At 33.4% G+C, this 21,019-nt stretch overlaps 3 protein-coding genes across 5 annotated transcripts; 2 read left to right on the forward strand and 1 right to left on the reverse strand.

Moving 5' to 3' along the window:
* Window positions 1–641: 641 nt before the first annotated feature.
* Bma-oga-1 (Uncharacterized protein) lies at window positions 642–6,975 on the forward strand (the record flags this gene model as incomplete). Of its 2 annotated transcripts, XM_043073473.1 has the most annotated exons (22): window positions 642–714; window positions 822–971; window positions 1,042–1,172; window positions 1,321–1,489; window positions 1,639–1,737; window positions 1,835–1,979; window positions 2,054–2,184; window positions 2,456–2,624; window positions 2,715–2,856; window positions 3,055–3,132; window positions 3,215–3,333; window positions 3,478–3,634; window positions 3,922–4,032; window positions 4,399–4,510; window positions 4,601–4,788; window positions 5,068–5,159; window positions 5,402–5,537; window positions 5,689–5,790; window positions 6,038–6,118; window positions 6,226–6,313; window positions 6,709–6,794; window positions 6,928–6,975. In XM_043073473.1, 22 exons carry the CDS (start codon window positions 642–644, stop codon window positions 6,973–6,975), a joined length of 2,607 nt encoding a protein of 868 aa, XP_042929407.1. The 2 variants fall into 2 exon arrangements, with proteins under 2 accessions (XP_042929407.1, XP_042929408.1); XM_043073474.1 differs by lacking the exon at window positions 3,055–3,132.
* Window positions 6,976–11,702: 4,727 nt separating this feature from the next.
* Window positions 11,703–14,597, forward strand: Bma-tiar-3 (Uncharacterized protein; the record flags this gene model as incomplete). 2 transcript variants are annotated; one of them, XM_043073475.1, is made up of 7 exons in its annotated part: window positions 11,703–11,894; window positions 12,221–12,275; window positions 12,362–12,449; window positions 12,708–12,783; window positions 13,085–13,268; window positions 13,947–14,137; window positions 14,436–14,597. In XM_043073475.1, 7 exons carry the CDS (start codon window positions 11,703–11,705, stop codon window positions 14,595–14,597), a joined length of 948 nt encoding a protein of 315 aa, XP_042929409.1. The 2 variants fall into 2 exon arrangements, with proteins under 2 accessions (XP_042929409.1, XP_042929410.1); XM_043073476.1 differs by lacking the exons at window positions 11,703–11,894; window positions 12,221–12,275; window positions 12,362–12,449; window positions 12,708–12,783 and having other exon boundaries at window positions 13,109–13,268.
* A 3,522-nt stretch (window positions 14,598–18,119) lies between these two features.
* On the reverse strand, window positions 18,120–21,019 carry Bm5554 (Uncharacterized protein; the record flags this gene model as incomplete). Its single annotated transcript, XM_001899541.1, has 10 exons — window positions 18,120–18,237; window positions 18,369–18,465; window positions 18,583–18,716; window positions 18,790–18,914; window positions 19,102–19,293; window positions 19,395–19,589; window positions 19,724–19,939; window positions 20,199–20,315; window positions 20,607–20,698; window positions 20,788–21,019. 10 exons carry the CDS (start codon window positions 21,017–21,019, stop codon window positions 18,120–18,122), a joined length of 1,518 nt encoding a protein of 505 aa, XP_001899576.1.

Below are 21,019 nucleotides of genomic sequence, written 5' to 3' on the forward strand. Positions count from 1 at the left end.
CGCCAACTTAGTATGGGCTATTGCTGTTGTTCATATAACGTATATGTGCGCGTAAGTTACGTTTAAGTAACTTTCTGACATTTTGAATTTTTTTAAGTGTCAAATCTTTGGTAAGAGGGACACAGAGAGTGAAAGAAATGGCTTATCTCTTTTCAGTGTAACAAACAATGAAATATCCCAGTTATGTTTAGAAGTCCATTACAGCGTACTGAAATTTGATATTAAATTTAGATTAGCATCACATCATGTTATTCTTTAGTAAGTCTCAGTATCTTTGTATCTGTGCACGATTTTATTTATTATTTTTCTTGTTCTGATAGCACAGGTTGCTTTTATTGAGAGAATCAGTTAGGGATTTTATTGCGGAATAGAAAATATCGAACTAGAGTGTTTCATACTTCTGATTTTGGTCTGGTCGATATTTTTTGGTTTCTGTATAGGTGACAATTGACTTTTACTGTCGTGTAGTTTCTCAAACATTGTTATGTAATGCTGATGTGCTGTATATCACAAGAATTATGGTAAGTGTAATTTTATAATTAGTATGTTATAAAATGAGCTACATCTTATGTATGTAAATAATTTCAGAATATCGGAGGTGTTGGTCTGTGCGTTAGATTGGATGCTCTGCATACTACACTATGCAGACGCGCTCTAAAACAAAAGCTGAAAAAGAACGTCGTGCAGCACAGTTCTTATGTGGTATTGTTGAAGGTATGGAAAAAGTTAAAATTTTAGATGTATACAGCACTACATTTTGGTTTCTTTATCTGTATTTTGTGTTTGGGTCTAGTAAAAAAAAAAAGACAATCTGAAAACAGGATTTTATGGACGACCATGGACAGCAGATCAACGGAAAGACTTATTCGCCAGAATGAAACATCTCGGGATGAACACTTACATTTACGCACCAAAAGACGATCTAAAGCATAGAGCTGACTGGAGGCAATTGTACAATTCCGATGAAGTAGGTTGGTGACTTTTCTTCCTCATAACAAGGAAAAGATTTAGGGTGAGAATACCGAGCTTATTCATTTACAGAGTTATTACAATCTCTGATCCAGACGGCAAAGATGGAAAATGTTACATTCGTATATGCACTCTCTCCTGGAATTGATATTATTTATTCAAGCGAAAAAGAAATTAAAGCTCTGCATGATAAATCTGAGCAGGTTGGTTGCATCTGATTGCGGTTTTATGATGTAAGGACTAATTTCCAGTAACTAGAAAGACTGGTAAAATGTATTGTTTTGTGGTAAAGCAGTATCGTTGTATTCCCTGTTCAACCAGCTAACTTTCTCTTATGGTGCCCTTTTCTAGGTACGCTGTTTAGGATGTGATGCATTTGCACTGCTGTTCGATGATATTGATATGGCATTGAATGATGCCGACAAAAAACAATTTTCATCAATTGTTATGGCTCAGTTAACTGTTGCTAATGCTTTATACGAATTTTTGAAGTGTCCTCATTTCTTTTTTTGTCCTACAGGTTACTGTATGTCAAATTTTACTTCACACATCTTGGCCAGTCATTTAAAATCTTCCTAATTTATCTGAGAGCACTTTTTTGAAGGTTACTATTACTTGTCTTATGCATTAACGACAATATGCCCTTTCAAAGATGAATTTCTTTTGTAGAGTACTGCGAGTCACGAGCGAATCCGTCATTAGAGGAGTCAGACTATTTACTTACACTTGGTAAAAAACTGGTTGCTGATATACATATTTTGTGGACAGGTGCATTTTGCATTATATACTAAAACTATGTGTGTCATTTTACGGAGACTTTGCTACATTCAGTAAAGGATCAATAATTTAAATAGCTATATTTCAGGACCTCGGGTGGTGTCCCGTGAAATTACAATCGATCACATTCGACGTGTCGCTGCTGTACTACAAAGGAAACCGGTGGTCTGGGATAATTTGCATGCCAATGATTATGATCCTAAACGGGTTTTTCTGGGTCCGTTTGCAGGAAGGTGCGTATATATAGAGCTGAAAAAATATTTCTGTATTGTGCTAAGGTCTAAATTATTCCTGTGAAGTGTTGCAGATCTGTACGACTGAAAGAGGAGATCGCTGGAATTTTGTTGAATCCGAACTGTCGTTATGAAGCTAATTTCTTGCCGTTCTACACATTAGCAGAATGGAATAGCTGTCATGCAGATGCTGATGTTTTGGAAGGTATCGCCACAATGCTTATTTTTGATCATTTGGAGATTGTATTAGTAAGGTAAAGCTTTTCTGAAGGAGTGAGTTGTGTGCTACTGTTACAGCTTACCTTTTTAAAATCATTTTAGAGCGTTAAGAAGTCGTTTTTGTATTTATATCAAAGGACTGGAGATTTAAGATTTAAGTGAGAACGTCATACAAAACTTAAGGATGGATCTCAAAAGTCACTGAATGGTGTTATATTTTTCCTCCCACTTTTTTATATTGTCTTGATTCCTTTCAGAAGCGGAATCAGATGCTATATTAGAGGCAGGTGATGTAGTTCCTGTTGCAGCACATATTGTTGAAAATGCTTCGCCGAAACGATTATATCATCCATTAAAAGCCCTAGATGAAGGTATTAAGAAATGGATTGAATACTTTAACGCCGAGTCATCAACAAATTCTCATGCGTAAGTTAATGCTTCTCAGATTTGCTGTCTTATACTTTATTTCAGTAAAACCAGTTTTAAAGTGTTCGCGATCGTACCAAAATGATTCAGATCTGTTTCTGTTGAAATAGCCGAAGTTGATGAACTCGACGAATTAAAGCCATCAACAAGTTGTATTTCTTTGGTTGCTCGAGAACTAAATGGCCCAGACAGTAGAGACAATCAAACATCAATTGTTTGTTTCAACGCTGAGGTAGTCCCAATTATATAATCACCAAAAACTGGTGATTATGTAACTGGATTTAAGAAACTGTTGTAATGTTAAAATTAATTATATGATACAGTTGTACAGATATTCAACTTTATGTTTTGTAAATTTCATTTCAACGACTGATGAATTTAATTGCATCCTTTGGACTTAGTTTAAATCTTCCATTAGTTTCATTTTTAGAACACTTCAGTAGTACATACCGTGAACTCAATGTGTTCTGAGTACAGTGAGCCAATGGATCTGATGTCTGTTACTAAGGTTTTTTGACATTTCTTGATCTCTTTAGAAGACATGTTCGACTCCAGTTCATGTTTCGTAAATGTCATTGATCGGTTTCTAGGATGACAGAAAGCTGCCATTGGAATCGTCATATCAAAACAAAGGAAATGTTCAGGAAATGCTGGAAGTTTCGTCAGATATCAGTATGGACAGCAGTTTTCATTCCGATTCGGAAGCGAAGTATTTCAAACTCTGTCTTATTTCTTTATTCTTCTGTATTAGATTGAGAAATGTACTGTTTGTACATGCTAAATATAGTCTGTTCGGTGCTTTTTAAAAACATAACATACAAATATGAGTCGTTCTAACGTGAAACTGTTACAGTGTCACTGCAGTGGACCAGGTAGCAATCTTTGTCGATATGTTTTATTTACCATTTGAGCATGGTCGCCGTGGCATTCAAATGCTGCAGGAGTTTTCTTGGCTTCACGAAAACTCTTACGTGATGAGGCGAAGCAGTAGTAGTGGTATTGATGACCAGGTTGTTCAATTTTTTGCTGCTCCAGTATTCATTTGTACAATATCTCATGACATTACAGTGTAGTTGATAGTATTTTTTTCCTTTTGTGTTATAAAAAATTGGATGCCTCGAAGTAACGGTGTATAAAAAAGGCTATTTGAAGAACTCTGTTTTTATCCAACTCCATGTTTTACTAGTTGGAATGTATCTGTTATACAAATATTCACTCTATGAAGTTTTCGTTATGAATACAATTTGAAATTTGGGTTCATGCTACATTTTTAATTTCTCTGTTGTATGAGTTATAGAAGGTACAGGAATTTGTGAGTGACGAATGGAAACGGAGATGTGAGGATTTTGTCAAATTATTACGTGATGTAACGAGACTTTATCAGCATATCACGCAGCTTCCTAATCGTGTTTGTTATTTTTCCGGGAATTCGTTATTTCTTTATAAAATCTGAAGAGAAAGTCACAATCCGTCACATTTCTTACTTAATATTCATTCGTGTATCTGGAATTCTAATTAATATTTATTAATAATTTTTAATCAATTTTATCCCTTAAACTTATTCGTCCACTAGTTCTGAAATGAGCAATGATTGTTACACAGCATTCTTAATGTTGTGTAAAACTTCAAAACCTCGATATATTTCTCACAATTTTAGTTTTGATCGAAAGAAACAATCTCTGTAGATTTGCTTTTTGATATGTAGAATCGTCTTAAAAATATAGACACTGGAAAAGATACCTCTATGGCATGAATATAAGTGTTATTATTACAGAGCGTTGTTCAGGAACTATTTCAATACATTTATGATGCTCAAGGTATGGCTTCTATTTTAGAAGCACTTGTTCTTTGGATGGCTGGTGGTCACTTGAATGTTGCACCTGTTGGTACGTCCTTTCATTAATTTTAGTCGCTTTTTCCATATAGTAATTCATTTAGAAATTTTCAACCATATTATTATTTTATTGTCATTGTAGATTGTGATTGTTTTTGGCGTGTTGGTATTCCGGATGTTGAACCATGGACTTTGTCTGGCGGTTTCTTAGCAGACTTGCAGAAACTCTTGTACTCGAATGCTAATTTAGCGGACTTATTCTTGTTGAAGACAGTACTGCCGCTTTCTTTGAACTGCTATACAGTTAGGCCTTACGTAGATGAAGATACGGTTTGTTTCTACCTCCTGTTTTTCTTCCTTGAAAGAAAGAGAAGTTTGCTATGTTTGCTGATCGTAATTTTCTTGTTCGCACCCTTTTTATTTTGTTATTTGGACTGTTGTAATTGTAGTTGTCTTATATACCTCATTTTATCAATAAATTTTTTGATTTGTCGTGAGCTATGAACTGTCCTGCCTTTAGAAACACTTCTTTTGCAATTTCAGTGTTTTAGGCAATGACAGGATTTCCAGTTATTGAGGTTATTGAATCTGGGTTACATTTTGTTCCAGAAAAATGTTCGATACATATGGAAAGCTGAAGATGAATGTGCTTCAAGTTTGGGAATTTTAGAGGGAATCAAGGATGAACGTTTTTTTGACAAGTAAGTTATTCTCTTCATCCAAGAGATATAAGTCAGATACTATATTTAGTTTAACGCAATCAAAGATATCTTGAATTCATCATGCATGAATTCTTAGAATCTTTAAAGCCTTGCAATGGTTTTGTTCGCTTGCAAGCCGTATGTCTCTCTTCCTCTCTCTCCATATGCATGCGTTTTTAAACTTACATGTACTTTTGATAAGAATTTGTCTTGACATCCATCTGAAGATTGGCTTTTTCAAGGTATATTGGTGCTTATATAAGTTTTGCAACTCCTCGGACTTGCTTTATTGCGGTTGAAAATGACGCCATTGGAAGTCCACGGCAAGTTATTGGAATGATATGTGCAGCACTTGATGCAAAAGAGTTTGCTGAAAAGGTTTGCAAACTTATTTTATAGATATAATATTTGCTAAAAAACATAGATTTTCAGCTCAGTTTCGCAGTTAGTGGCTATGTAGTTGGAGGATCATTCCTGTAGTCTGTAGTACGTTTAGATGGGATCTGTTATACAGAAAGTAATTTTGAAGGTCCGAAGTGAGTACATTCCAAAGATGTGTTCAAAATACAAGGTATATGCTGAAGCAGAGAAAGGGCAGTCTTTATCTCATAATGAAGAAATTGAACGTCAGGTAAATTTTAGAAGCTCTAATTCACCTGGCTTTCTTTTAACTAGAAAAATTCTTTATAATCTTTAAGCAGTGCTTGAACCATCATTCAGTTCTGGATTCGTGTTGTTAGGGGATGGGAGAAGTTACAAATAATAAATGCAACACTAGTTTTCGTATGTAAAGTTTTCTTATAAATTTCGATTGTCATTTTCATCATGCTGAACGATTGGGTAAATTTGGTTTTCGAAAAAAAATTTTTTTTTTAAAGTGGCAAAGTCTACATGAAGATATTGCCGAATGGGGACCACCTAGTCTTTCCGACTATTTCTACGAGCAGTTCCCGAGTCAGGTTGTTATTGTTATGTTTAATTTATACACTAATAGTATTTATCATTAAAGCATTTATATAAAATCGCTTGTGGTTCATTCCGAAATATTTAAAAAAAAATGTTGTAGATAGATGTAAGATGTCATGAATTGTCGCAAGATGCCGTGGTTTTTCGTAGGTTGGTATGCATAACAGCGATCGCCTTATCTTATAACGGTGAGCTTAATATATACTAATAATTCCAAACCTTCATATGAAATATATATGAAACATTTTTAAAAAATAATGAAATGTTTTTGATCACCGATAATATTATTAATGATTTGTTTAACTAAAAAAATGTTAACGAGCAGCGATGTTACGTCTTTATTTAAGTTGCATTGCTATCTGTTATATTCTTTTCTCATTTTAGTCGTCCTTGCACAGTTTCCCCTATGTTTAATGATGATTTTGATAATACAATATTACAAACCTACCTGCTTTCTTAAACTAGTTTTCTTTGTTCATCATGGTTGTATTTTCAGATGTTTGAGAATTCTCTCATCTCACAAATTTTCTTTAAAAAAAAAAAAAAAAAAAACTGCAAAATTTCTTCTTTGTTTCTGTTATAGGATCCTCCGGATTTTTCATGGTGCTGAATTCATCCGATAGCGAGAAAATCAACTTATGTTCAAGAATAGGCTTAATTACTTTGAAGGTGAGCCTATTTTAATTTATTTCTATTTATATCACATTTTTAGAGGTAATAAGTAAGTTTTCCATATAAATGCATTTTAGAAACAGGGTTAAGGCTTTGCGTTATTTTCTATAGTGATGCTTTTAAATTTCAGGAAGCGAATGTTGCTGATGATATGATTTTGATGGGCCATTCTTTGTGAATGTTATTTTTTCTGCTTATTAGTTCTTTTCGTATCTTTTTAATACCTGTCAAACAATACTACTACTAAATTTATTCTCTTTTCCATTTCTGTTCATATCGTGGTATCATGAACTACTTTTAGGGTTTTGAAAGTGATAAAGAAATAATTCCACTTGGATTATGTCTCATCCATCCAGTGACTTGTACTTGTGTTAAATATCATGTTAGCTTCTAATGTTCAGATAGTTATACTTTCTTGAAATTTGTTTATTTAAAATCGCATAAATGTTATCCATTGTTGTTTGTTGTCCTTAAAAATACCGATAATACAATTAAATATCTGTTCCATAATGTTTTGTCACAATGAAATGTTCTTTGCTCATTTCTGTGAGCAGTGTAATTTTTTTTTTTTGTTATATAGTGTACTTGATTTGTTTTCGTTGAATGAAGGTTGCTTCCAGTTCGGCTCAGTAGGCCTGTTACAGATTTGGTTTTTTTTCTAGTTCACTGCATTAAGAACTGTTGTATACCTTCTGCATTCTTGTTGTTTGATTATAATTTCCCGAGATTTCGTCTGCATTGTTGATTCAGGACTGTGATTTTACCAAAGTGAATAAAGTTTGGTGATTTTTCTTTTGCTTTTTCATTTATTTCACCTTTTGAAGAGATTGTCTAAATTGAGGTAGATAAGACCAGGTAGAGCTGTGGACATTAAAGTTTATGGTAAACAATTATTGAGACGGGCAAATGTAGCAGTCTAGTATGGGAGTGGATGAAATAAAGAAGATTGTGTCTTATTTTGTTGATTTCCATCGAATGCTGAAAAACCTTCTGTTCTCTGTTTTTTACTGACAAACTATCGGGTGAAAGCCGGGTTGCAGTGATAGGTGGTATGGTTTCGACTGTTCCACTTTTTGTGAAGGTGACAGTACGAGCAATGGTTGGTCTTCATAGGGTTCGATGGAAGACTTAGTATGGAATAGAATCATGGCTAGCAGGGAATGTGAAAGCTGTGCACACATTGCATGATTCGAGTTTTTTTTTTTTTTGCATTATAAGTTTGGAAATCAGTAGATGCGTTCAGTCAGTACTCGCTATTTTCTCTTTCCCAAATATATCCACCGCGAACTGTAAGTCATCTTTCCATCATTTTCAGTGTCCATTTGCAGTTAAGGATTTAATTTCTTTGGATTGTCATTTACTATTCAATGCGTTAATCAGAAACTTACACTCATTGTAAAAGTGCAATGTTGGAAGGTCACTGTTATAAGACGAAATGTGCAAACTAATGTGCTATATCATTGCTTCATTCAGTAATGTAAAGAGGAGCAGGCTGATGTGTGTGTATATGTGTGTGTGTAACAAATGTAAGTGATGATGATCCTATCATTAATAGTGTTGGATAATGAATGGTAGTGATGAATTTGAGATAAGAAACGATAGTGATGGTAATGATAACAGGAGGAGAGATAAAAGAATGGCAGACGAGAGTTGTTGTTATGAATAGCTGCTGTATGGTGAGATAGAGAGCATGAAATGGGCAGATTGCTCAGCCAAATGACTGTTGGTTACTTGGTCGGCAATGGAAATTCTAATTGGCTTTGAAAATAAATGACAATAGATATTGCCCTGATTTAAAGTTTCGAACCGTCCCGATGTCTGTTTTACCCACTCCTACATGTTCCTTCATTTTTGTTCTCGATATTACTCTTCCTCTTCATTTGATATAAATTTCAGCGGTCATTACTACTTCTTATTCCATTTTTAGCCGCATTTCCTTCGAAAGTTTAATTGTATGTAGGTTTGAGATTTAAATAAATTGTGTTTATTTCTAATGTCAATCGTTTTCCAACCTTAATTGCGATCTCATGAAGATTTCAATATTTCTAGATGACTTTAGACCATCATTAATTCTAACGTTTGAATATTACTTTTTCCTTTTTCATAATATTTTTCATTATTAGTCGACGTTCTTATTTGTTCTTATGGGATGGAAATTATTTCATTTCTGTGGGCAGTAATCAAAAATGTGTATGATACAGAAATCCAACGTAAGAACCTTATTTGTGAATACCTAACAAACACTGTTACATTGCTTCTATCATACAAATTGCGAGCTACTTAATTGTGCGGACAATTTTTTTAATTAGTTGAATCGATAAGTTGGTACCAAACTGAGGCTGGTGGTTTCTCTAAGTATGCGAGTTGCTAATGGAGAGTGAATCAAAAAGTTGAAATAGTGTTTATTAAAAAATCGGTGGTGAGTCAATAGTTACACTAGCGTTGATTCAATGATACTCAGAGGATGGCTGTTTTGAACTAATTCAGTGCGGAACGAATCCAAATAAAAGATAGTATACGTGATAACAGTTCACTTGAATGTGATAACATACGCAATGATTAAGAAGGATAGCAGAGGAGAGGAATGAAAAGATTATCAAAGCTTTCTATGAACTTTATTTCTTTTTTAGCGGTTGATCAATTGATCCAGATTTACTGCAGTTATAAGTAAATTGCATTGAATTGATTCGTTGCTTTTCTTTCCATCCACCTACTTCCATGTATGTATTTGTGTACACTTCGATGCATACATAAGCGATTTCATGTGACATTATATGTTGTAATGTGTAGTATTTCGCGCTTAAACATTCATACTGAACTTGTAAGCCAAGAAGCTCACTGTAGCTAAATATTCTTTTATTGTGGATTATGGTTATACTCTTCTTCAACACTTCATTTGTTTTTCTCGGGACGTCTTCGCTATTATATCGTCAAAAAAGTCAAAGTAGGTCAGAGTTAAGCAAACGCAATTAACACTTAAAAATTAAAATACTTAGTCTATATTTATGTCACTTTCTACTCATCTAGTACAGAAACAGGTGAGAGAAACATAGAACTTCAAGTTTGTATTTACTCCACTTATATAATATATCATTGTGAACCATTTGTACGTGTGAAAAACGTCATTTGACAGAGATTAAAATAGTCATAATTACATAAATCACCGACTGTATGGATTACTTAATCTGTTGCTTTTTACGATAAGTTAGCTATCAATTGTGTTTAGCTTATGAGATGGTGAAACAGGAATGAAAAATGTGCTCATAACGCGTCATTAGCACTTTAAGTAAAATGTGTTTGATAGTGAAGATCTGTTGCACAGGGTCAGATGAAACGTGGGAGTGGAAATGTTCACATTAGTGATGTAAATTCAAGAAATGGATTTGTAATTCCGGAGGAAGAGTAAAAATTTTCAAGTTAGATACTTTTCGCCATTATCAACCTTACTTTAACTTAGTTTTCTTTCATTGCTAGAATTTTTCCATTTCTCCTTTCCCCTCTAAGCCATTATCTTTAAAAACTATATTGAACTCACTGAAACGATCAGATAATTAGTGAATTGTTCATGTTCTTAATACTTTCTTTCATTTGGCAAAAATTTCCTCAATGATATAGCGAAATGCTAATTTATAACTAATGTTAAATTACTGCGCTTATAAAGTGTTATCGAATCTGAGATTGGATATCTTCACATAATTTGTGCTTCTCGTATATATCATCGACAGACAATGTTAAAATATATTTTTTCCTGAAAAATTAGGCACTATGCTTGGTCTTTCTCGCCCATCATCCGCTTAGAGGGACCACTGATTTTCTATGTTCTTAAACAACATGTAATCCATCTGTTTGGATTACAGGATAGTTCCACATCTTGCTAATGTGAAGTTCACTGATGATATTTATTACTAATTTTGGGAAGTAACACTTTTTTTTTTCTTTTTGAATCAGTTTTTGCCATTAGGTAATTATTATTTTAAAACTTTGTTAAGTCCTAATTGTTATAATCAAGTGGCTATAGTTTTATAATCATAGTTGAATGTGAATGAATTATCTTCATACAAACAATAAATGTTGTTTAAAATTTTATCAACATTCGATGTTTAAAAACGATTGTTGTGGTGATATTCCTCACATATCGCTTATTTCAGTTAGTATCACCGTTATCAGCATAACTAATTTGATCGCCTCTACTGCATTCCTCATCACTTTTCTACTTCTTTTCCGTATTCTTTTGCACATTAAATTATTGAAATTTGTTAGATCACTTCTAACATTCAAGAATGTTGATTGGCTATGAATAAACAACATTTCATAAATGGGAATGTGACCATTGACTTCAGAGTCTCTTCAATGATATATATCTTGTTCGATTTATTTTCTTTTTGCACTGTTGGAAACTTGAAATTTCATTCCACTTAATACAATTTCTTCAGTAAAAAAAAGGATAGTTTCGTTTGATTCAAGACAAGAATTGTTTGTGGACTTTTTTTCTTTATTTAATAAATTTCAAAAACATCGCTGTTGCCGAACTATCAATTAGAGAGAAAATATTCAAACTGATTATTGAATATGTGAAAGTATTTCATCTAAAAATTTCTAGAATATATTTTTCAGAAAGAACCTAAAAAAGGATTTTGGAGCAAATAGTAAATCTGAACCTTCATATCCAACAAATGATTGTAGCATTGCATCTTCATTTTCGCAGCAATCGCTTTTGATATCAGAAGACCCTAGGTTCAATATTTATCACTCAGTTGGCAAAAAAGAGACGACGACGACGACGACATTGTCACAGATAGATTTCGGCATTAACGGCTCAGCAGTTGAATTTATCTCGCGCTGCTTCAGCAACGATATCAACCTCTCTGACCGGTTCATCAAATTATCTGTTCTACTTCGGTGATGATGTTTAATTCTGGATGTCAGCTGCTGCAACAGCACATAAATTTAACCAATCAGTACAATCATCCAATACCAATGCTTTCACCAGTTACTGCAAATGTATTTGAAGGTGTCCCAATATTTCTCCTCCCTCAGTCATCTTCAAGTTCTCCCACAGGCGCTTTATATTGCAATCCATACCAACGATCTATCATCGTATGTTCAAAAACTTCTCACGACAACTTATTGGCTTAGTTTAGCAAAAATTTTGTTATTTTCAGAGACATTTCATGAAGATCATTTAATCCTTTAGTTATAAATATTAAGAACAGACTTACGGTGTGAATCATTAGGTCTCGTATATCCAATGTTACGACTCACTAGGTATTTAACGATTCGAATCGCGTCATTGTACCATCTAATAGGTAGCAGAGTCAGGTGTTACTACTACTACACTGCAATGAGGTGTGCAAACTGGATATCGTAGAAAAGTAGCTGTAAATAATAAAATTGCGAACGCATTATCAGTGATATATTTGCAGGAAACGAGAGCAAATGTGCGTCCAAGAAGTCATTCACCAAAAGTGGACACGAGCAGTATGTTTAAAATTGTATTTGATAATAAAGACAAGGAAAGTTGATGAACAATCAAGCAAAATCAGTTCAGTTTTGATTTATTCCAGAGAATTACCATGTATTTGTCGGTGACCTTTCGACTGAAGTAAACAACTGTACTTTGAAAGCAGCCTTTGAAAGCTTTGGAGAAATCTCGTCAGTTTTCAGACCCTCTTACAATTTACCTCTTTACACTCTTGCCGTGAGCTTTTACTTTTACCAACGTTCACTAGCGTTGATTGCAAAATTTTCTGAACATTTAAGTTCTCTTTGCATTATTGTGCTCATACATCGTCATAGTTCCATTGCATAAAGTTTTCGGTAGCTATTAAATATTCCGGATTCTTTATTATACAACTCTGTAAAGTGTCTTCTGGCATTGAGTGCACATTTCAAGAGTCTGTCATGTTTCAGTGAAGCCAAAGTAATAAGAGACCCTCAGACACTGAAATCTAAAGGTTACGGCTTCGTATCATTCCCTGTTAAGGAGGTAAGTCCGTCCATCTTTTGGATCTTCTATGTTAATTCAAGGCCTTTTTTATTATTACTCCAGAAACTTACGAAATTGGTCTTCCATCCTTTTCTCTTCCACATTTTATGATAGATGGCTTACCATTCTCTTGATTGTAAATGATCGATATATGTACATTTGCGGGAACAACCTGGAAATGATGAAACCTTTCACCTCCAGTCAATTCTTTCATTCTTTTTCAATCGCATAGAATTGTTGGCATACCAAGAGGTCCTTTCAGTCATTTATTGCTTCATTCCAAAAAATGCTAAAATTTTAGAATGCGCAAAAAGCTATCGAAGAAATGAACGGACAGATGATCGGACGACGGCAAATACGTACAAACTGGGCGGTACGCAAATTTGATGGAGGCGAGGAAAATGTTACATACGACAATATATTCAATGCAACCCATGCTGCTAATACATCCGTTTATGTAGGAGGCATTTCACCTATTACTACGGGTAAACTTTCCATCACTGGATATCTTGCAATGTGTTACAGATTGTTTAGACTAAGTTTTATGCGTCATATTGTCTGGTAGCAATATTGAAATTAATGATTAATGGCAAGGAAATCCCACTCTACTCAAAAATTTACAATTTATATGATCACACAGAGGAAAATTTTTGAAATAAATCACTATTTTGCAAAAAAATTTCTCATCTATTAATTTTTCCTCGTTCATTTCAAACTTGCCCCTTATCGGTCATAACTTGATCAAAAAGAGATCAAAAATTGAATTTTGAAAATCACCAATTCACTGGTATATCTTATAATACGCATTTCGGAAATTTTATGGAAGATTGTGGGAACTTTTTACTAAATCTCCAAACTCTTGTGTGACCGATCATGGATTTACGAAGAATCCGGAATACTTACTTCACCATGAAAAAAATATTAAATCCCTGGAAACCTAGATTAAGGATAAGAGAGGGAATCTGTTTCTTCTATTTATTTTTAAAGATGAATACTTTAATAGAACGTCATAGATCAAAATACAAACATTAAGGTGCAATAATGTGGAGAAGAGTGTCATTAGTCAAAAAATATACTGTCGGAAGATTTAGGTTTACACATATATCAGTTTTGATAATTGGGAGGTTATAAAAATCTCTTATGTGATCTGTGGATAAATGCAGATGAGGAACTTATGCAGTCGTTTTCTGCAATTGCTACTGTGATCGAGGTACGACTATTCAAACAGCAGGGATATGCATTCGTACGATATTTGAATAAGGATGCTGCTGCTCGAGCTATCATGTCAATGAACGGAAAAGTGATAAACGGTCAGAAAATAAGATGCAGTTGGAGCCGAACAACTATGGATAATGTAATTACATTTTGACAATAATTTTTCTAACTATATACATTTTATCGATGACTTTTTAGGATTTGATACTTTGCACTTGTTCTTCAAAGTTCTCCATTAATGTAAACTGGTGTGTCGGAAGAAGCAGAGATTGAACAAGACGTAAATATCATTAGACATACACCAACTAAAAAAAAACAATCTTTAATGATGAGATTATTCAGAATATATTTCTTAATTTGTCGTCATTTAAAATATCATTTCAGCCAATATCATTTCAATAAAGAAATACCACATAACAAGTGATAGCACTTTTCAGATTAATATATCAAATCAGGTAGCTGGTAGTATGAATCTATTGACAAACAACATAATAGGATTCAGTCCGCTTATAAATCCAGTATCATGGAGCCAAAACCAGTGCTTGCCACAGTTCTGTGGACATCCGTTGTTTTTTAGTCAATATTCACATAAATGGTAGAAAGGAAAAGTGTGTTGAAGCGTTTCAGAAAAAAATTACTAAATTACCAGTTAACACATTGTAAGGTTAATTTTTGCTTTCTATTCCAATAAAACAAACTGTTTTTCCAAAAAAATAGCTAACCAGGCTTAGTAATTTCATTTCATGCCTATTGGTTATGAGCTTTCAAATAAAAGCTTTCACGATATAAAAATATAAAATTCTCTCGGTAAGTGAAAAACTTCTAGAATTCAGAAAGAGAAGATAAATAATCCGATTATATTTGTCACTAACTGCGCTATTATTTATTAGTGAAGAGAAGTGTTACTATTTAGTGAAATGTGTGTGCGTTACATTCCATTTCATATCAAACAATTTGTTGTGACAATGCTAATCGTTGGTGATTTAACTGCTGATTATTAATTTAACTTTTGTTTGTTTGAATAAGAATATTTATCAACATCTTTTCCTTCAAAAAAGTTTTGTTTTGGGAAAAAACATCAATATATGTTTTGTAATATGGGTTGAGATATGACATTTATTGATATTAAACATATTAACAACTTTAAGTTTTTGTTTCCACAAAACTAAGTCTTAATTTCGATGCAAAATGGTAGATAGTTCAATAATGTTAACAGCATAAAAGTGTTCCATACTTTTAAATATACCAGAATCATGCCTTAATATATTAAATAGTCTTCCAAGAGATAGGTCAAAGCACCGAGAACCTTACACAGATCTAATGGAAATACTTGAGTCTATATTTGTCACATACAAATACCAAGTTGCAAATGTGATTAATTTGAATGAAGCTGAATAGCACTTGAAAAGTTGTAATTTTCTACTTTCGTTGCAAAGATAATGCAGGGATAATGAAATGGCTAGATCGACCGACGCCTATCTTTTCTTTTCGCTCATTTAGAAATGCTTAATTGCTTCCTGTTCTAATATTTCACCAGTTCACTCTTAATCTAGGACAAGGTCAGACCAGTGAGACTAAGCAATAAATTTTCGAGCAATAGTGATCGTGATTTTCATTCGGGATGACATCTACATTAGACGTGCAGGTAGACTGGCGGTTTGACGCATTGGTTTATTAAATAGTTCTGATTCTGACTCAATCGCTTGGTAGTTCTATCCCAAACAGTTTTTTGAGTCTTATTACTTCAGTTATTGTTTATAAGAGGAAATATTTTCGTCCGTATCCCTTTTTTTTTTTCTGGAATTTCTTACACATATGATTTGGAATGTGAAGAATGCTTACTGAGTGAAGCTTGCGAATGACTTCAAGTCTTAGCTTGCTATCCCAAAAGTAAAAAATGGATTGACTAAAGCTACAAGCAAATTGTTTCTTTCCTTATCTTCTTTAGTTTTTGAAGCAGAATGCGAAATTACAAAAGCGAAATGGGAGGTGGGAGTTTTGAAACCCGAAAATATCCCTCCAGCGATGCATTTAAAACAATATTCAGTACTTTTCGAAATAAATTAGATTGATACTTTATCAAACTTTAAAATGAAGTAGACCTGCCAAATGATAATGTTATTTAACAATTTCAATTTCAATCTATCCTGTTGAAAATAGAAAGATCGAAATGATTCTCAAAATATGATGGATTGATCAAAATGTTTTTGTATAATCGAACTTGTTAAAGTAATAAGGTAATAAGTTGTTCATATCTTATAATTACATTTATTTTTAATGCTTTTGTGATTCTTCCACCCAATTATGGCACTAATCTATATTATTTAGAACATTGTAAACATCCTCCAATTTGATTTCTGGTATCTTAGAAATCATTCTATTTGATAATGAAACTTAATTGCAACTGTAAATAATCTCGTTAGATAAGAATTTTTAGGACAACAATCATAATAGTACTTTTTCTATTATCTCGACTCTGAATGCTTACATCAAGTTTTTTCTCTGCAGTTCCTGGAACTGCAGAGAAATTCATCCTTTGAATCAACTGAAGTCTTAATATTCTCGAAAACTGTACTGTAAACATCGAAATAATAAATATTTCTTTGATCACTAATCTGTGTGTATTCAAAGAAAGAATGAAGGGAAGACCACCGAACAATTCGTTTCATTACAAAACAAAAGCGAAAAGAAATTTTCACTACTATCCAGCCGGATCCGAATCAATCATCTAAAGGCAGAGAGAAATGGTATGGAAGTATAATGTAAAGAATTCCCTCTCAATAGTTATTTCTTGTTCTCCTTCTTTCATCAGAAGGATTTCTATCAATTCAATGGGATTTAATCTATTTCAGATTTGAAGTACTTAAGAGATAATGGATGGAAAGTAGATTCAATTAATTTAAATTTCATCTTAATGTTGATACGGTTTCCGGTGCATCGTAAGTCACGTTAATTCTTCTTTAGTTTAGTAGTTTCCTCGAACTCTACTTTTGTCTAGCTAATTATTCTATTTGGTAATTTAACCTTTCCTTTTTTGGTTGGTATAGTATTGAAATGGTCGCTCTCCAAATTTATGCCAATTTTAGTATTTTGGCATTAATTCTTTAAGTCTCAAATCTACTTATTGTTCCTGCTTTAAACTGTTTTTTTACTCCAATTCCTTTGATTTGCATGGAGAGATTAGTAGTTTCTTATTATAATTCTTTTTGTAGTTATGTCATCTCATTGTAATAGCAATTTTACAGCTAAAGTTGCAGTCATCCATAACGTGACCGTTTCATTCCTTATTAAATAAATGTGGTTTAAAACTCACAATAATGTTTGTCCCATGATTTTAAGTACTGAAAACCCAGACCTCTCATGTAAGTAATTCTTGACTACTTCCCATTTGTCCCATAGAACTATAGTATTACTGGGCACGAAATGCCGTAATGCTCAACATTGTCGAGACCGATAATGAATAAACGAATATTTCTCATTTATTGATACAAAATTCACTGTCGATTGACATTGTTTTAAAATAATTCCACTGATTTCATTCATATCTCTTTGATGACCCGGTAATCTACATAATTAACTATCCTCCTCATAATTTAACTTCACGAAATTCTTTGTTGTAATATTGTCGTATGATAATAATGTTTAAAATTGTATTGCTAATCAATTAGCAATTTGTTATTCAGAGTTTACTGTAACTAACTTAGTGAAAAACATATGAAATGTAAGACCAAAAATATGTTGGGAAAGAAAACATATCACAAGAAATGACGGCAAAATTTTCAAAACAAACAAAATTATCAAAAAAAGGAATTAAACAAATCCGTACCGCCCTTTACCCGCCAATCCACTAGCGAAGGCAGCCTAATGAAATAATCTACTTTTGGTGAAAAAGAGCCACGGAATAATTTCTCCACAAAGCGTATCAAAACATGAGTACCAGTAGCAAAGACAAATATTATAAAGACAATAATAGAGCAAAGAGGTATTGCAGTAAATTTGTTCTAGGTCAACAAAATAATCCCGTACTCCCAAGACACATATTCAAACCTCTCAACAGTGCCAAAAATAAGACAGTGAACAAGAAAATTAAATGTTAACAATTCGTCATCCTAGGAATGGACTCAAATATTTTCCAATATGCCACTTACAAGACTATCCGTATCAGCACTATCACTAATCATCAGATTCTCAAAATCCTCGCCTTCATTATCATTGGCCAAAACAAATCGCCTGTGTGACCTAAATATGATTCAAGTTGCTAAAAAATGCATCAATTATAACTAACTCTTGCTCCACAAGTTGTTATTATTATTATTGAGATCTAACGAATTTTGATATGAAATATGAAAAATGCTGAAGAAAAGGATTACGTGATATCAGCCAGAAAATAATGTCGATTCGAACTAGTAGGCCAAAACAAATGTACCAGGCAAGCGATTGCTGCAAAATTTGCCGCTGTAGTTATGACTGAAAGTAGAGATAGAGATAACAACACTGAAGTAATTGTAGTTTACAAAGACTTGATGACTGTAAAGAAATTAAAATGAAGCTTAGGTAATAGAGGCAGAACAAATAGCAGCTTACCAAGGATCATTTTAAATCTCCACAGAGCAGAGACAAAAGAAGCAATAATTCCAAGGCCCATAATATAAACAAACCATACAAGAAAACCAGCACCGAAATGAGCCAAGAAGATTGCCTTCCGCTCATCACTCTCCCTGAAATTTAGATTAATGAAAACCATACTGGTATTCGTAACCGCTACGGTGAAACTATTAAACAAGAACTAACTCATTTATCAAGCGGCGAACTTCTACCAAGAACCACAGCGCTTGTAACAAACGAATGACAATCATTGCGTAGCCTGGCCAAGATTTAAAAATATCGATATCTTGTAGTACATCGTCAACGAAAAACTGCATATTTTTCAATAAATAACATTTGTAAAAAAAGTGAAATTTAGGTAATTGAAGGCCACGATTTAGATATATTCCTTCTGCTCATCACTCTCCGAGCAATTTAGATGCAGGGAGTGCGAAGGAAATTAGTCTAGAATGAAAAACATCCAAACGTTTTAGAAACGAAAATAAGACAAAAACGTACAAAATTGATCAAAAAAAGCAGGAAGTGAGTAGACGTAAGAAGTCCCCAAACAACGACAACTTTTGCATGTAGTAAAATTTCACTGTTGTTGCCGAATGACCAACCACAGCTGAGCAATATGAGCAGTAAGCAAAGAAGGCACGTCGACATCAAACGAGCAATTTCACCAACAAAACGAGCAAAGAAAACTCCCTGAAAATAAAACATTACTAGGTCCTTAAAGTTAGAAATGTTGTTTGAGAAATCACATTTTTTTCTTGTAATTCTTGTATTTAAATGAACCTGAAGTTTACCTGGCCATCAAAAGAGAATGCGATGACATTTATGCAGTGCAAAGCTAGACCAAATGCTTTCAGTACAATAATACAATTAAGAAGCTGATGGCGCGGGAAAATAGATGCAGAGTTGCATAATATCACAGAACGCCATTGACAAAACCCAACTACTATATATAGTATAAACAAAAGCATATATATCTCAGCGGAATTCTGTAAATGACCAAATTAACAAGAAAAAAATTGGAAAATGATATTGAGAAAAAGAAAAGAAACTAGAAATCATATGAAATTTCAAACCGTGATATAATTTTATTCATTTTGAGCAAGAAAATTGCAAAACATACTTGCTCTTCGAAACTGAATTGATGACCGAATGGATTCAAATAACGCATAAGAGGGCTTCCATTTGTGAGCCATAAATCATAACGTACAGTAATCTCTTTAACTGAAGGTTTCCACAAACAGTAAGAATCCAAATAACAGGCAGCCATTATCACATACCAATATTGAGGAGTTGATGGTTCCTCAATCCTGAGAGTCAATTGAGAACCATTTATTACCTAAAGAGCAATGTCTATGACGTCAGCTACTTATCAGATACTTAACTAAGTTGCTATATACCTTACCCACCATGATAATGTCAACTTTAGTTTACCTTTAGCTAAATTCATATCTAAATTATTCTTCAAAAAATTATAATGAACAAAACAAAATATTTGCAAAACAAAGTTTTGGACAATAATGCCAACATACTGGACGCCACGTAAATAAAAAAAAAACAGTTAGAAAGTTAAATAGCACATAACAGCAAACTGGAACCTTCCCAAGCATATCTTCCTCAACACAGAGTTTTCCTATTGGACATGGGATCCACCTCATTAGATCGCCTTTACCTTTTGGAAAGCATTTCGTTTCAAATGCAAGTGAACTGATATTCTGAAAAAAGTAGAGAAGAGATGAAGTTTTTTCATTTAATCTTTTTCGAAATTGTAATTCTGAGCAAAAATGTAAAGCTCATTAACAAAATGCATGCCCTAACAAGTTATAATCGTGTCGAAATAAATGGTAAGACTATTTATTGTGAGAAACATTTCGATGAACCTTTTTAAAATTTTGTGGATGTACAGTAAACAGCGAAAAGTGTGAAATCTATTGCAAACCAAAATGCTTAAGCATCATGTGGTTCAATAAAGTTCATGGAAATATCAAAATTTTCCCATCAAATACCTTTAGCAAAGTGTCACATGACTGTTTGGGCGCTGCTTTATTAATAAATCCATTGACAAGTGATCTCGGTATAATCAGCAGCACTCCTTGTGCTATAATGAAGTCAAATAGTAAAACAAACCCAATATCTGGAAAGAATTTTAATCTTTCAAAATGGGGCAAATGTAAAAAAAAGGATTACCACCATTAACTATCTTTGATGATACATTGCCGTAAACAAATCCACGACTATGCTCCGCATCCAATGGATCGATCTGCTGGAACCCAAATTTAGCAAGAACGGAAAATCGGCTACTGCGTGAACTCCAAGTACCGACAATTCGTATTGCTTGACTTCTTTGTAAGATGGTATAATAAATTAATTCAAATAATAAGATATGGGAAAGACTGTGGACAGATAAATACTGACTCAT

The sequence above is a fragment of the Brugia malayi genome (assembly GCF_000002995.4).
Source record: "Brugia malayi strain FR3 genome assembly, contig: Bm_v4_ChrX_scaffold_001, whole genome shotgun sequence".
NCBI classification, from domain to species: Eukaryota; Metazoa; Nematoda; class Chromadorea; order Rhabditida; family Onchocercidae; genus Brugia; species Brugia malayi.